The sequence below is a fragment of the Dipodomys merriami genome, unplaced genomic scaffold, assembly GCF_024711535.1.
Source record: "Dipodomys merriami isolate MVZ:Mamm:240054 unplaced genomic scaffold, mDipMer1.0.p SCAF_184, whole genome shotgun sequence".
Lineage (NCBI taxonomy): Eukaryota > Metazoa > Chordata > Mammalia > Rodentia > Heteromyidae > Dipodomys > Dipodomys merriami.
This window is the reverse complement of record NW_027203204.1, coordinates 1,578,551-1,595,137: the sequence shown is the minus strand read 5'-3', so window position 1 is coordinate 1,595,137 and position 16,587 is coordinate 1,578,551. Positions and strand designations below refer to the sequence as shown.

General features: G+C 34.9%; 1 protein-coding gene across 3 annotated transcripts in view; it reads right to left on the bottom strand.

Moving 5' to 3' along the window:
• The window catches only part of LOC138830138 (coiled-coil domain-containing protein R3HCC1L-like), a 72,667-nt gene that overhangs the window by 9,562 nt on the left and 46,518 nt on the right, over window positions 1-16,587 (bottom strand). For all 3 annotated transcript variants that reach the window (XM_070026559.1, XM_070026562.1, XM_070026560.1), the window contains exons 3-6: window positions 11,040-11,215; window positions 5,556-5,626; window positions 4,364-4,459; window positions 3,165-3,305 (exon numbers count right to left, since the gene is read on the bottom strand). In XM_070026559.1, coding sequence (XP_069882660.1) covers window positions 3,165-3,305; window positions 4,364-4,459; window positions 5,556-5,626; window positions 11,040-11,215 — 484 coding nt within the window. The remainder of the gene's footprint in view (window positions 1-3,164; window positions 3,306-4,363; window positions 4,460-5,555; window positions 5,627-11,039; window positions 11,216-16,587) is intronic.

The following is a 16,587-nucleotide window of genomic DNA, read 5'->3' as shown; positions in this document are numbered from 1 at the left end:
GGGTTCTAGCTTGGCTTTTGTCACTCAAAGCTGGCAGTCTACCACTTGACCTCTCAAGTTCTGGCTTTTTGCTGGTTAGTTGGAGATAAGAGTCTCTCAGATTTTTATGCCTGGTTTGGCTGCATGCAAATCTTGATTCTCAGACTTCAACTTCCTGAGTAGACAGAAATATGTGTGGGCTACCAGCACCTGTTCATTTGTCCATCTTTACAAAGTTTTCCTCTCAGGGGAAAATTTTTTTTACCTGCCCCAAAAGTCCTTCAAGAGAGATTATACTATTGTAGAGGAAACATAAGTTTTAATTAGAAAGACCTACAATCAAATCCTTCCTCACATTTTCCTTGGTGGTCAACTTTAGGCCAGTTACTTAGCTTCTTGAGGCCAACTCTAAACTGCAGATAATATCATCCATCACAGAGTTATCATGACATAATACTATCACAACATGTTACAATGCCTGGAATTTCCTTTCAGACCTTTTTATAACAAAACCTTTTCTATGCCTTTTAATCTTAAAATCTTCAGAAATGAAATAGGAGTAGAGGCTGAAATTGTAATTCAGCAATAGAGTGTTTAACTAGCAAAAGCAACAACATGGCACCAGCACCACAGAGAAAGAGAAAGTGAGAGGAAGAGAGAGATGGAGAAAGAGAAAACAATTGCTTAAAATATGTAAATGTAGTTCATATTTTGTTCCTAACTCAAGTCAAACAGAACAAAACCTCGTCTTCTAAGTCTCATAAATAGGCAAGACAGTATTTGGCACAGGGTAGGTAAGCAGGGAACACCAAGTGGAGTTGACAGTATTACAAAAACTTTAACATAGAAAGAAGAATAAAAATGTATGCACTCAAGTTTGTCTTGGAGTCACAATTTAACATGCTGCTACAATGAATAATTTTGCTAACATTACAAATATAGCTACTAATATCATATACTTAAATATTAGCTACTAACATTTGCCTGATTGAAACAGAAGCAAAAGTTCCTATGATTTTTGAGGATGACTAAATATCTTTCATAAATTATCTTTTCTGCTTCCCATTTTTATGGTCGAGGCAACAGGAGTCTCTGGAGAACAAATAATTATTGCCTAAGGTCACCTAGCCAGTAAATGGAAAAGCTAAAATGACTCAGGTAGTCTGATTTTAGAGTCTATAATGTTATCAACTATGCTGTACTAATCCCACTGGGAACAAAAATATTTGTTCTGTTCTTTCAATACCTAAAAAGTTTTTTGAGTTTCTACAGGAAAAAAATTAGGTAAGAAATATAGATTCTATGTAGACAACTATATGAGTATCTACTCATACTGAAAGGTGCCAGAAAGAGAGAGGCCATGAACTTTTCCATTTTCTTCATTTTCTCAAATATGAATAGATCTCTAAGGTGAAACAAACAAGGATCTTCTGTAATTTATGCATCAAGAGATAGAAAGAACCTATCACAGTGGATCTCTCTATTTACAAATAAAGGTATCCTTGAGTCCCAGCTACCTAGAAGGTTGAGGCAGGAGGTTTGTAAGTTTGAACATAACCTGCAACATAGCTATACTCTTATCCCCAAAAGGGTAGATAAATAAAGTAAGTCCTTTTTCTAAAAAGTAATAGGGTACAATAGTCTCATTTTTAATCTCATCATTAAATTGTCCTTTGTATAGCCAGGCATTTATTTAAAACAAATACTTCCAACTAGAGCTGCATGCTAATGTGTCTAAGACAGCTAGAGGGGAATAATTAGATGATATTCATGTGAAACAACTGCTGCAGTAACTGTAAAGCATGGTACATTGCAGAGGGAGATATCTCCTTTAGATATTGCTACTACTGCTCTCTACTCATCTTTCTTTTCTTTTCTATCCCTCCCTCTTTTGTCCTTTCTTTCATAGTACAGGGGGTAAAACCCAGGGCTTTTCATATGCTAGGCAAACACTCTACCACTGAGCCACTTTCAGCTCATCTTTTGGGATAACTGTAGTTGTCACATAGAATTATTTTCTCCAGATGTAACCAGTAAGAGGTTAGGGATACTGAACATTTTAAAAAATCTAGTTCTTTCATTACCACATTGTGACCAGAGGAATCTGCTCCTGTTTCTGTAGTTTATGAGATGTTTTGATTAAACAATGCACCCAAAAAAATAAAAACTGCCTCAATATAATCATTAAGGTTTCAAAAATTAGTTGGGTTCCACTCTAAACTCTAGCACCTGCCATGACACACTCTGTCACTGGTTATCTAGCCAGTGCAGCCGAGAGTCCGAAAGCTGCCTGCTATCACCAAAGCAGAGTGGACAGGAAGTATTAATGGCCTTGTTAGACTGGCAATAAACAAGCAGTGTGAAACTTCAATTGGTTTAATGGAAAAATGAAGTTACTTCTCGGCAAGTGGAATTTTCAGAATAAATTGCCTCCACAGATTTCACAGATCTTGGGGCTAAGGCAATAAGACTGTCTAAAGCCTAAAGGTTGATAAAAAGCACTTAAGTGTCAAGCCTGAGTTCCAAGTCTTTACATACAATTCAACAGCTTATAAAGAGGAGACATATTTTAACCCTAACTCCAAGGAGAGAAAATCCTTGCTTGTGAATCTGGAGATATTTTCACAAACTCTTAGGGACTAGAAAATAATTAAAAGACAGGGGGATATAGATGTATTCTAATTGAGCTACTCAGTACTGTCTGTAAAAAGACAAAAAACCCCTTTACAGTTACTATCACCAATGTCAATTGCAAGCTTTCCCTTAAGTTGTCTTCTACCCAAGATCTAAACCATTTGATAACATCATGGCAATATCATGGCAATCATGACCCGGTAAAACCACAGCAAATAAGGTTTTCTGTCTGGAAGACAATTATGTCTTCTCAGGTAATTGTTCTCAGAGCTTGGAGCAAAAACTAGAAAATTCTAAGAATGAGCTGAGGTCAAACCTACTTGTAGATAATCAGAGCATGGACTAGAATGCCTCTGTATGTGGAACAGGAGACAAATCTTGAAAAGTCTTCCTTCTGAAAATAAAGCTTGAAAATACTTTCTATATACTTGAAAGGCTTCTAGAAAATGGAAATGACAAAATGTAATGGGCTTCATTCATTTTTCATTATTTAAATGCAAGGCTTATGGTGAACTCTAGGGGCACTAGAGAAGATCACTGAGTCAACTCACCTCGGGCTTCTTGCAGTTTCTTAAGCTCTGCTTCTCGTTCTGTTTTGCTCTGCTTGCTTCGAACCCCAAGGGCACTGATGACCAACCTTCTGGCTAGGGCTGCTGAAGTCTCAGGTCGCTCTTTTGCTGGCTGGAGGAACTCTGAATGGGAGAAGAGGAGGGAGGAATAGGGAGGAAAGAAGTGAAAGCACTCCAGCTCCAAATGATTTAACTCAGTAATTAACATGCAAAATTGACTAACAAGGGCTGCATCAGCAGTAATTAATACAAGCCTTATAGATGATGATCAGAGGAAATTAACATGGCAAAGCACAAACAATCCTGACTTCATTATCTGCATTAACACACTTTCCTTCAGTGACTATTAAAATAGCAAAAACAGGTATACTAGGTAGCAATATCGCAAACTAGCTACTATATATAGTATTTGCAGTTAGTATCGCCTGCTCTTCAAGTGGATACTCAGATGGAGTATTTCCAACATGATCTTTTTTCCCTTTCTGTCCTTAAATGAATACTTCTTTGTTGGGTATGGTAGCATACATCTGTAATCCCAGCTACTTAGGAAGCACAGGCAGAAAGATAAAGTTTGAAAATAGCCCAGGCAAAATTATAGAGACCCTGTTTCATAAAAAGGACTGGGAGTGTGGTTCAAAAAATGATTAGAGTTTGTAATTCAGGTAATAGATCTGTTTTTCTTAACAAAACAGTAAATTTTACCATACATTTGCTGCTGTCGAAAACATATAATGCCAAAGAACAGGTCATTGACTATGGAAAAGACTACCAGCTTAAAAGACTACCAGAGAATAAAAAAAATGGATACATAAAATTTACAGTTCTATACATTTAAAAAAATGAGTATAGGGTGGGGGGAAGGGGGAGGCTGGGAAGGGAGGTGAAGGGTAAACAAAGGAGGAGGCTGCAATGCTTGGTAAGAAATGTATGCATTATCCTGCCCATGTAATTGTAGCCCCTCTGTACAGTATGTTCTCAAATAAAATAAAATATTTTAAAAAAATGAGTATAGAATGCTTGTCTAGCATGCTTGAGATTCTGGGTTCAATTCTATAAAAAAAAAAAAAAATCCATACTTCCCCTAATAGGAAAAGTAAGTCTTTAGAATCCTGGGTAGGATACAAGTACTGGAAAGAACAATAATATCATCAATGAGAGAACTGCAGAGATGACAGGCTCACCTGCATAAGCTCTAGCTTTGGCCTTGGCTGCTCTTGTAGCTTGTGACAAGGGCCGGATCTTCACCATGGTATGTTTAATACCCAGAGCATCACGAGCTGCAAGGATGAATAAATATAAGGAAGTGGAAGACATCAGAAGAAAATTTAGGGCTAGTTCTTAGAAACTATTTCTAGATGTTTTTTTTTATAACAAGAAAAAAATTATCATAAGATATAAAAAATCTGTAAAGAACAAATTGGTAGTGATTATTTTAGATCAAGGATCAATAAACTATGGCTTTAATGCCAAATCCAGCCAACCACCTGTTTTCATAAAGAAAACTTAATAGCTGGGTGCTGGTGGCTCATATCTATAATCCCAGCTACTCAGGATATTGAGCTAGACAGAGAAGGAATGTCTGTGAGACTCTTATTTCCAATTAACCACAAAAGCCAGAAGTGGCGCTATGGCTCAAAAGACTGGTGGCCTTAAGCACAAAAGCTCAGAACACCCAGGCCCTGAGTTCAAGCCCCAGGATCAGCACTAAAAATAAGTAAATAAATATTTAATAAAACAGAGTCATATTCATTTGTTTGTAGACTGTGTTCTACCACAGCACACTTCAAGAGTGACAGACCTTTTGCTCCACTACATCTAAAACTACTTTTGGCTTTTTACAAAATAAGTTTGTAGACCTGTATTCTATATTGTTCAGACAGAAACTATTCTAATGTCTCTAATTTCTGTGAATACCTCTGCATCAGATCTATTATAAGCCCAATTATTTGTGTATGTATATATGGATATGTTCACAGGGTCCAACCAAATATTCAGCATATGTTCTACAATTTCTCACTTGTAGGTCACTTCAAATTCATTTGTCTGAGAGGAAAAAATAACAACTGTATGATTTAGTTCTACTATCTTCTTGAGACCTGTTAGTGTTTGTGCACTATAAGGCTGTAATCACATTAACACCACAAATTATGTTGGAAGGAGGAAAGTATTTCTCCAGATATCACTGGAACAAAGTGAAAAGGGAAAAAGGAAACACATGCATAACCAAAGTAGCATATTTCAAAAACACGTATCTATTCTGTGTCATGTATTAGTTGAATAAAATGACACTGACTAGAATAGAAGAAAAATAAAAACAAGCAAGAGGAGAAACAAATTATAAGAATGGAATACTAAAATTCACTGAATGAATACCTGTAATCGGACTGGAGAATACTCCTAGAGCATGTGTATCATCTACCCATTTAATATCAAATCCTTTCTTTCTGTAAAAAAGAAAAAAATTTCTTAAAATAAAACTTACTTTAATAAAACATCTTCTAAATAGACACTTCTAAAGAATTTCATAAGACAGAAGAAGCACATTAAGACAGAAGAAGCACTCAATGAGTGCAGAGGTGGAATGGGAATAATGACACAAAAACAGCTTGAAGGACAGAAGAAGCCACTGAAATTTAAAAGCAGTAATACTGTCATAAAGATTACCTGGGAGCATTTTATGTTTCCAAACATTTTATAGACATCAACTAATTAATCCTCACAAGTCTCTTGGGAAGGTAAAGTATTTAATGTTCTATTTATAAAAGATGTTCTTACAGTCAGAAAATGAGAAGAGATGAAAAGAGGTAGCAGAGAAGGGATAAAAGAATATAGGAGGAGGAATCAGGCAAGGTCACTTGGACTTAATGCAAATATAAAGCATGTCCTTGAGAGAGAGAGACAGAGAAAGGGAATTACAATGCAAAATGTCATTTGAATTCTTTTTTTTTCTTAACTCAAGTAATGATAGCAACAACTATAAACATAGAGGTTTTCTTAGTCCTTCTTATTTTTGTAGAAGGGAGGTAAGAGAGATAATAGGAAAAACTGTGGCAAAGTCAGAAAACTTCAAAATAAAAGTGGTCACAATAAGAGAAATTAACATACCAGATTGGAAGGAATCAAAAGAATGATCACTTAGTACTAGGCACTATCTTTATTTTGAAACAATCACTACAAGAGATATTAGGTATTAGGTATTACAAAACTGTTCATGGACTCAATTATTCATTAGAAAAGAACATGGGTTAGAAGGCCAGATGTAAATGGATCCAAGGTTCTCCCATCTTCAGACACTGAGCAGGTTAAATCACTCTTGAGATTAAGTTTGCTATCTATAAAAACGGGCACCTTTCTCAGAATTGTTGCAAAAATGGTAGGCAGTAAGAACATCTATTACAAGGTCAAGAACATGGTGTTGAGTACTCAGTAGGCATCTTATAAATGAATGGTACTCATTATTTTTAACTGCAATGTTGATCAGGAAAATTATTAATATTGATGAATATAGTGATAAAACAGAAATCTGACTTTTCTGATTCATAGATATTACAGCTTTTATATCATGACCCTTAAAAATTATAATTACTATAAGGAAAAACAACGCTAATATCTTCCCACTTTAACAATGAATCAAAAATATTCCTTGTATGGAATAATAAGTTTTTGAGGTTAATCAGAGATTTTCCTGAATATAAGATGAGCTTGCCCATGATATAAAGTGACCACAGATTGAAGAACAAAAGATTTTAACAGTAAAAGTCTCTGCTATAATATAGTTTATAACATAGATGGGAAAAGACCTAGAAGGATTCTGAAGAGACTTTTAGACTTTGGGATTTCATAATACTTTTAAATTATCTTTTAGGAATAAGTTTGGCTTTTATAGAAAAACTGTCTTGTGGCTTGTTAAGGTTGGGGAGAAACAAAGCAAATAATTCATAAGAATTAACTATTCTAGAGGAAATTCTAGACATCAACAAAATCATGGTTTAAGAATTATGATTATTAATGACAATCTAAGGTAGTTGTGGCTGTTTTTAAAGATCTGTTATGAACTGGTCAGAGCTTAATATTGGGTCTCAACATAATTGTAATCAAATAACTGACCTATACTACATATTTAGAGTAAGATTTATGGCAGAGATTAACTCTCCTCTAGGATCTATTTACTCTTTCTTATTTCATTCAGGTACAGCATGGCTGCTCTCCTCAAATCAAGTTTAACTGATTAAATAAATATGTAAGTGCTACATAGTTTTTAATCCATTCTATCACTTTATATAAAGACAAGACACTTTTATAAATAAAGCTTTATTTTAAAATTATTTGTTTAAATATTATCTAAACAAGTATATAACTGCTACATATTTTTATAAATAAAGTTTTATTTTACAATTATTTACATATTATCTATGGTTGCTTTTGTGAGACACAGCAAGTTGTCTAAAAAAATTTGCTACTTGTCTGTTTAAGAGTTAGGCACTCAAGCCGGGCGCCAGTGGCTCACGCCTGTAATCCTAGCTACTCAGGAGGCTGAGATCTGAGGATCGTGGATCAAAGCCAGCCCGGGCAGGAAAGACCGTGAGACTCCTATCTCCAATAAACCACCAGAAAACCGGAAGTGGTGCTGTGGCTCAAGTGGTAGAGCGCTCGCCTTGAGCTAAAGAGCTGAGGGGCAGCACCCAAGCCCAGAGTTCAAGCCCCATGACCGACCCCCCCCCCAAAAAAAAAAACACCAAAAAAAAAAAAAAAAGAAGAGTTAGGCACTCTATTTTGAGGTAGCACCTAACAAATTCATATATAGTGGGGTATGGTAGGACTTACCTACAACACTAGCACTAAGGCTAAAAATAATTTATCATTTAATAATAATAAAGATTTTTTTTACATCAGGATTGTAAAATTTAATACAATTAATCCTTCTTGACACCAACTTTCTTCTAGACCATGAATACTTTTCTCAATTCCTTAATTCCCTTTCTTAATACTTTTCTTTATTCCTGCAGATTATTTTTTCTTAAAACTAGAAATAAAAGGTATACTTCTAAATTTTACCTTCTATAACTGTGCCAACTATATACATATCAAGAGTTCTGCAATTGTTCTAAAGGTCACTTACACCAAATTATGCCTGATATTTTCATGACATAATTTAAATAAAATTAAAATGAATGAAATATGAATGTGAAGAACTGTATCCATAAAATTACCTTTGGAAGACTAAGGAAATGTATTCACTGACATAAGCAAAATGCTAGTATAATTTGTGGACAAAATAGTTATTATAAAAAGTAGAAAATAGTTTAGCCCCATTAGTAAAGTATACTCATAAGGTGTAGGATGAGAATATGTTAAAGTTCTTGATTCACTTAAGTGAAATTATGGCTAGGTGTCAGTGGCTCACCAGCTAGCTAGTAAGCTAGTGTTTAGCATTACCTACTAAGGAGGCTGAGACACAGAATATCAAGGTTTAAAGCCAGCCTTTGTAGAAAGTTTGAGAGACACCATCCCCAAAATAACCAGCAAAAATTGAGGCTGGAGGCGGCCCAAGTGGTAGAGCATAGTCAAGTAAGCAAGCTAATACAAGGCCTCAGTTCAAGCCCAGGTTACCAAAAAAACAAAAAAACAAAACAAAAAAAAAAAACCCTACAAATAAGCAAGTATGAAGGTAATTTACAAGAACTACTCTATCAACATACCCACAGTAACTTACAAAAGAAGAGAAGGAATTTGGCATCACATCAAAAGATTGGCAAACGAATAGTGTAAAAAAAAAAGTTTTGAAATATAATGATTTTTAAAATAATTTTCTATTTGACCATTTTTGACTAGTTAGAAAAACCCCAAGTCAATAATTTAATTTAGACAGCTCCTGGACTATTAGTGGCTTTGATGCTTGGCAGAAAGCTTATATTCTCTTGAGAGAAACTTTCTTCTTTCATTGTAGGCCTCTAGTCCCACAAATAAAATTGAAGGATCAGCTCAAATTTATCATCAGCTTACAACTAAAATTTAGAGTAAAAAACTAAGAAGAAAGACACTGTGAGCAAAGACTTGAAGAAATATGAAATTCCAGAAAAGAACTAAAAAGACTTCAGATAAAGTAACTATCAGAGACTACAGAAGATATATGTTTAATACACTTAAAGATAGGAGAAGGTGGTAGTCACGCCTGTAATCCTGGATACAGGGAAGATAGAGATCTAAAGGACAGTGGTTTGAGGCCAGCCCAGGCAAAAAGTTTGTGCAATTTTATCTTAACAAAAACTAAGTGCAGAGGTATACACCTGCCATCTCTGTCACACAGGAAGTCAAAACAGGAGGATGGCAGACTAGACTGGAAAGATCCTATTAAAAAGTAACCAAAGCAAAAAGGGATGGAGGTATGCTTCAAGTGGTAGTAGAGAGCCTGCCTAGTAAGTACAAGTCTCTGATTTCAAACACCAGTAACACCAAAAAATGTACATACATAATAAATGCACATACACACATATATACAATATATACACACACAAATGCACAATAACTAAAGTTAAAGGAATCACTCAGAATGTAACCGAAGCAAAGAGAGACTATAAGAGATAACTTGGGATTAAATGAGAATCTCTAATACACATCTAATGGGCACTTTAGAGAAGGTGAGAGACTAGGAAAGAGATAATAATTGGTGAGATACAGTCTAAGAGTTCTCTAAAATAATGAAAAACAGTAATCCACAGATATAATAGGCCAAAAAAAAAATCAAACTCAGGACAAATAAAAACTACAAAGTCTTTGTCACAGTGAAAATGAAGAATACCAAAGAAAAATCCTTAAGAGCATTTAAAGAGAAAAGATTACATTCAGAAATGACAGTGGTGAGACTGTCAGCTGACCTCTCATCACTGAGAAGAAGCTATAAGACAGTAAAATATCTTCCAGTTTCAGAGAGAAAAATAACAGCCAATCTAGAATTCTATACCCAGCAAAAATTTTCAAGCTGAATATCTGGAACTATAGCTCAGTTGTAGATAAAGCACTTATCTAGTATATATAAAGCCCTGGATTTGATCCTAAATATTGTAAATCAAAAGAATGAAGGACAAAGCTTTACAAAACAAAAGTTTGTAACTAGCAGACTATTACTAAGTTAAATGATAAACCACCATAGGAGGAAAAAGAATAAAATAGTCACAATGGCATATAAATTAGGGGAGGAAGAAGAGGGAAATTAAGTTTGAAAGTCCTTGCAGGATTTAGAAAGAGGACATGAAATTAGCTTTAGCTATTAATGAATTAAATACACATTTTATAATTTCTGAAGGAACTACTAAAGAATAAAACACATGACCTTTTTTTTTAAATCACGGAATGAGAAAAAAAATACCTAATCAATCCAAAAGAAGGCTAGAAAGAAAAGGATAGGAAAAGTAAACACATACAATAAAGACAACAAGCAAATATAAAGATATATATTTAGATGTGAATCCAAATATACTAATATTACAACAAATATAAATGGACTAAAAGCATCATGAAAACAGATTTAGCAATCATCAGAAATAGTAATCTTCTTAAATGATAAAATGAGGTCTAGCAAAGTTACCTGGCATTTTTAAGGAACTTAGAAGTTTGATATATAATATTTGAGTTTAAATTTTTCTTTTATTATTTTAAAATAAACATTATGATTTATTATCCTTAAATAGTTCAATTCAGCATGTCAATTCATATGTAAAATACAACCTAAAAAAGCATACAAAGCTAATGCTAAGGTAAACAGTGGGGAATATAAAAACAACAGATAATCTTTCAGTGAACAAACCAAAACTTACATTCTACCTTCCCGAGCATTGATAACTACTTGCAAATACTTACTGGTAACTGCAGAAAACCCGGAGAAGGTCTTCTGTACGAAATTCTTGGGGGAAGTCATAAATTTCAATGACATGTGGGAACTCACATTCACTGAGGTCTATATCAGGAAGTTCATTGTTGTAATAATCAAATCTAGGTTCCTGAATGCTTTCTCTGTTCTTCATATTCCCTGATAACTAGGGTGGGAGAAATACATGTGACTGTTCATATGAAATCAAGGCATTATAAACAATCCCATCCCCTATCTCCACGTTCCTTGTTAACCTTTGTCATTTTGTCTAAACTAATGCTGCTCATGAATACAATGATGACCAAGTGTTTACAACCTAGTTTATATTATACATGTGGACCATTTGAAAAGCTGTTGAAATTCCAGCACATAGGCAATGAATGCATAAATCTTAACTTGTATCTATCAACTAACATGTAAGAAAGTACAGACTTGTAAATTTGTAAGCTCAATAATAAGCACATGATAAGCTTATGTACTTAGAACATATAACGTCCTAGGACCAAACCCAGCACAACCAAAGTCAAGTTAAAAAAAAAAAAAAAGAAAGGAAAAAGAAAATTAGTGGATTACAAATGGCACTATTAGCTCTCTCATGAGAACTTCATCTTAAAATCATGAAAAGAGTCCAGGACTAGAAACTCAAAAGCATTGACTCTAATACTAACTCTGGCACTTGCAATCCTTAGCTAGGTAATAAAACCTTTCTGAACCTAAATTACTGTATGTATAAAACAAGAGGGCCCAGACTACATTATAGGCTTCACTAGCAGGTCCAGAGTAGCCTCAATGATAAAAAGAGTTTTTAGTCTTGTGTTGGTAATAAGACAATCTCAGAAATGACATTTTAATGAAAAAATACTTGGAAGTTGGGCACCAGTGATTCATGCTTGTAATCCTAGCTACTCAGGAAGGTGAGATCTGAGCATTGCAGTTTGAAATGAGCTTGCAGGAAAGTCCTTAAGACTCTTATCTCCAATAGACTACTCAGAAAAAGCTGGAAGTAGCACTGTGGCTCAAGCAGTAGAGCACTAGTCTTGAACACAAAGAGGCCCAAAGACAGCACCCAGGCCCAAAGTTCAAGCCCTAGTACTGACCACACCCACACCCACACCCACACCCACACCCACACACACACACACACACACACACACACACACACACACACAAACCCACCTATTTAAATTGTACCTATATATGGGGTACTGTGTAATAATTTGATACATGTACAAAATATGTAATGATTAAATCAAAGTAGTCAACATTGCAACTCAAAGATGTTTTCCATTATTCAGAGAATACTATTAGTTTCTGCAATCAAAAACATGAACATAAGACCTTACATCATGCAGTGCATTTATCCCTGTACAAATGGAAAAAAATTAAGTTTAATGTTTCTATACCAACATGGCTATTAATTCTTATACAATGCCAATTCAACATAGTAATCTGGCACAGCTGTTTCAAAAAATTCAAATTATATGTGTGGGGGTGTTTGTGTGGGTTTATTTATATAAAAGACCAATAACAGCAGTATGTTTTGCATAGCAACAGCAGCAACAGCTTTTTAATTGCAGCAACAGCGTTTCCAGGTTCTGCAGTCATGTGAACAAAACTAAGAGGCATTCAACACACTCCATTAATAAAAAGGAAAAAGGGGAAAAACAGATAAAAACCAAAACCTCAGAAAAATGTGAAGTTCTGTTACTTTTGTGGTACCCGGCACCATTTTTTTTTTTTTTTTAGCTTCAATTTTTTTTTTTTTTTTTTTGCTCAGTCCTGAAGCTTGAACTCAGGACTGGGCACTAAGTGGTTCATGAGATTCTTTGGCTCAAGGCTAGCACTCTACCACTTGAGCCACATTCCCAGCCAGCCCTCCAATAATTTTTGTAAGAGACAGAGTCTCACTACAGATAGCCCAGGCTGGCCTCAAACTCTTAATCCACCTGCCTCCACTTCCCAGACTGTGAGGATTTTAAGCATGCATGACCATGTCAGACTTCAAAATTATGTTTTGAGGTTTTTGACTAACAAATGAAACTACAAATGTATGAGGTACAGAGTGATTTTTCTCAATGCAGGGATATATACAGTTATGCAAATAGTAATGAACATTTCCATCTCCTATTTACTTTGTTTGGAGTCTTCAAGCTCTTCTCTGTAATTATTCACAAAATACACAATAGTTTATTGTGAACTACAGATAGCCGCTGTGCTGTAGAACATTACAACTTAAAACTCCTTTGTGTTTCAGTACCTGTTAACTGTCCTCCTTCCCAGCTTTCCTTTCATCTAGTAATCACTATTCTACATGAAAAGTGACATTTTTTAAAGGCATTCACATGTGAAAGAGAACATAGAGAACTTATCTTTCTTTGTCTGACTTATTTCACTTAACATAATATTCTCCAGTTCTATCCACTTGGGTGCAAATGATATCGTTCTTTCTTATGGACAAGTAATATTCTAGTGTGCATATATTTCTTATTTCCTTTACCCATTTATCTGCCGATCATCTCAGCTGATTCCTTATCTTTGTCATTGCGAATAATACAGCAATAAACACGCATATGCAGATATCTCTTAGTTATGCAGATATAATTTCCTTTTGATATACACTCACTAGTGGAACAACTGAATCATATGGTCCAAAAATGATTTCCAATACTAACATTGCACTTTTAGAAAAGACTTCTTGTAAAGTTCCATCTCTAAGACATAATAAAATTCTAGTTCCTAGTCCTTTATAGTTTAAGAGCTATTAATATAATGATAACTCAGGTCTTGGAAATTTGTAATCAGGCTATCCTTCTAAATACCTTTAATTAAAGTGTTCAATATAATAAACTAAACTATAGTAGGACTATATAATTACAAAGTATAATAGATTTCTAACTAAAATCAGACAGAAGAGTCAAAGAAAGTCACTTCATATTTATATTTGGAATCTATAAAGAGGAAATTATAGTGGTTAACATATCTTTACCAAATAGTGATACACCTAGGTTGAGACTCTAGGCTCAATCATAGTGGGAGGCTTCAATATTCCCCACTCTCACAAATAAATAGGCCATTCAAACAAACAAAAAAATCAAGAAACCTCAGAATTAAAAATACCATGAAAAACTATATCTACAGAATATTTCATTCAACAGTTGCACAATACACATTCTTCAAGCAGCCCGTGAAACTTTCTCCAAAATAAAGCATATTCCAGGGCATAAAACAGACCTTAGCAAATACAAGAAAACTAAAATAACTACTTGTATTCTACCAGACCATACAGAATTAAATTAGAATTCAACAGTAAAGTTACTACAGAAAACATTCAAACACATGGAGACCAAACAACATATTGTTGAATGACAGACAAGTGAGTCTGTTGTTCAACATGAGCAATCAAAAAGTTCCAGAACCAAATGCAAATGAAAACACATCCCACCAGAACCACTGGGATGCAGCAAAGACAGTGCTGAGAGGAAAAATTATATTATGGGGGCTTACATCATCACCCCCCCCAAACACACACAAAAAGAGAGTTCTCAAATAATGATGTACCTCAAACATCTAGAGAAAGAGGAACAAATCAAACACAGTATTAACAGATGGAAAGAAATAGTAGATTTGGGCAAAAATTAATGACATAGAGACTAAAAAAAATACAAAGAATTAATGAGACAAAAGTTCTTTGAAAAACATATAAGGTTGATAAAACCCTAGCTAATTTGACCAAAAAGAGAGAAAAGATTCAATTAATAAAATGAGAGATGAAAAAGGGACTATCACAACAAATACCAAAGAAATCCAAGGAGTTGTGAGGAATATTTTGAAAAGTTATACTCAAATAAGCTGGAAAACCTAGAAAAAAATGGATAAATTTTTAAATACATTCGTGCCACCAACAAAATATAAAACCACTTAAAACATAGCTAAGCCGGGCACTGGTGGCTCACACTTGTAATCCTAGCTACTACTCAGGAGGCTGAGATTTGAGGATCACGATTCAAAGCCAGCCCCGGCCGTGAAACTCTTATCTCCAATTAACCACCACAAAACTGGAAGTAGCACTGTGGCTCAAGTGGTAGAGCACTTGCTCGCCTTGAGCTGAAGAGCTCAGGGACAGCGCCCAGGCCCAGAGTTCAAGTCCCACAACCACAAAACAAAAATAAAACATAGCTAATAATAAACAATGAGAAACAATCTTCTGACAAAAGCCCTAGGCCATATGGATTAATGGCCCACTTCCAGCAGACCTTCAAAGAAAACTAACACTAACACATCTCACTCTCCAGTGCAATAGAGAAGGAACACATGTATTACACCCATTCCAAAATCAAACAGAAGTACAACAAAAAAGAGAATTATAGACCAACCTCTTTGAGAAACACTGATGTAAAAATTGTCAATAAAATCCTTACAAACTAAATTCAGCAACACATCAAAATGATCAATAATAGTCCAGTTGGTTTCATCCCAGGGATGCAAGGATTGTTCAACACATGTGAACTAATAAATAAAATATATCACATAAACAAGACCAAGAACAAAAATCATCCCAATCAATGTAGAATATCCTTACACAAAATTCAACATCCTTCATGATAAAAGCTCTGAAAAACCTAGAAATATAAGGACTATTATCTGAACTTAATAAAGGATACATGGAAGTGGCGCTGTGGCTCAAGCGGTAGAGCACTCGCCTTGAGCTGAAGAGCTGAGGGACAGCACCCAGGCCTAGAGTTCAAGCCCCGTGACCGACAAAAAAAAAAAAAGAGTAAAGAAATAAAGGATACATATAATAAAACTACACACAACATAAAAGGTGAAAAAACTGAAATCACTTCCCTTAAAGACTGAGATAAAGGTATCCATTCTCCCCACTATTACTTAGTATGGTACTAGAATTCCTAGCTAGAGTAAAAAGACAAAAAAAAAAAAAATGGGTTCAAATATGTAAGGAAGTAGTCTAACAAATTATCCCTATTTACAGATGATATGGTTTTATATGTAATAGACCCCACAACAGGATATAAAACTAGCACTCAAAAAACTTAGTAGCTCTTCCATATACCAACAATGAATAAGCTACGAAAAATATCAGGAAAACAATTCCATTCACTATAGCTTTTTTTAAAAAAGGCATGTTTTCACTCATACATGGAAGACAGACCTAAAGACATAATGCCAGGCAACAGTGGCTCATGACTGTAATCCTAGCTACTCAGGAGGCTGAGATCTAAGAATTATGGTTCAAGGCTAGCCTGAGCAGGAAAGTCCGTGAGACACTTATCTCCGATAAAATACTCAGACAAAGCCAAAAATGGTGCTGTGGCTCTAGTGGTAGAGCACTAGCCTTGAATAAAAGCAGCTCAGAGACAGTACCTAGGCCCTGAGTTCAAGCCCAAGTCTGACAAAAACAAAAACAAACCCAAAAGCATGTTCATGGATATACACATGTGTAGACACTTCTACACATAAGTTTATATGCACATACACATACATATACACATAGATATATGTGTTATTTTAACTATGAAG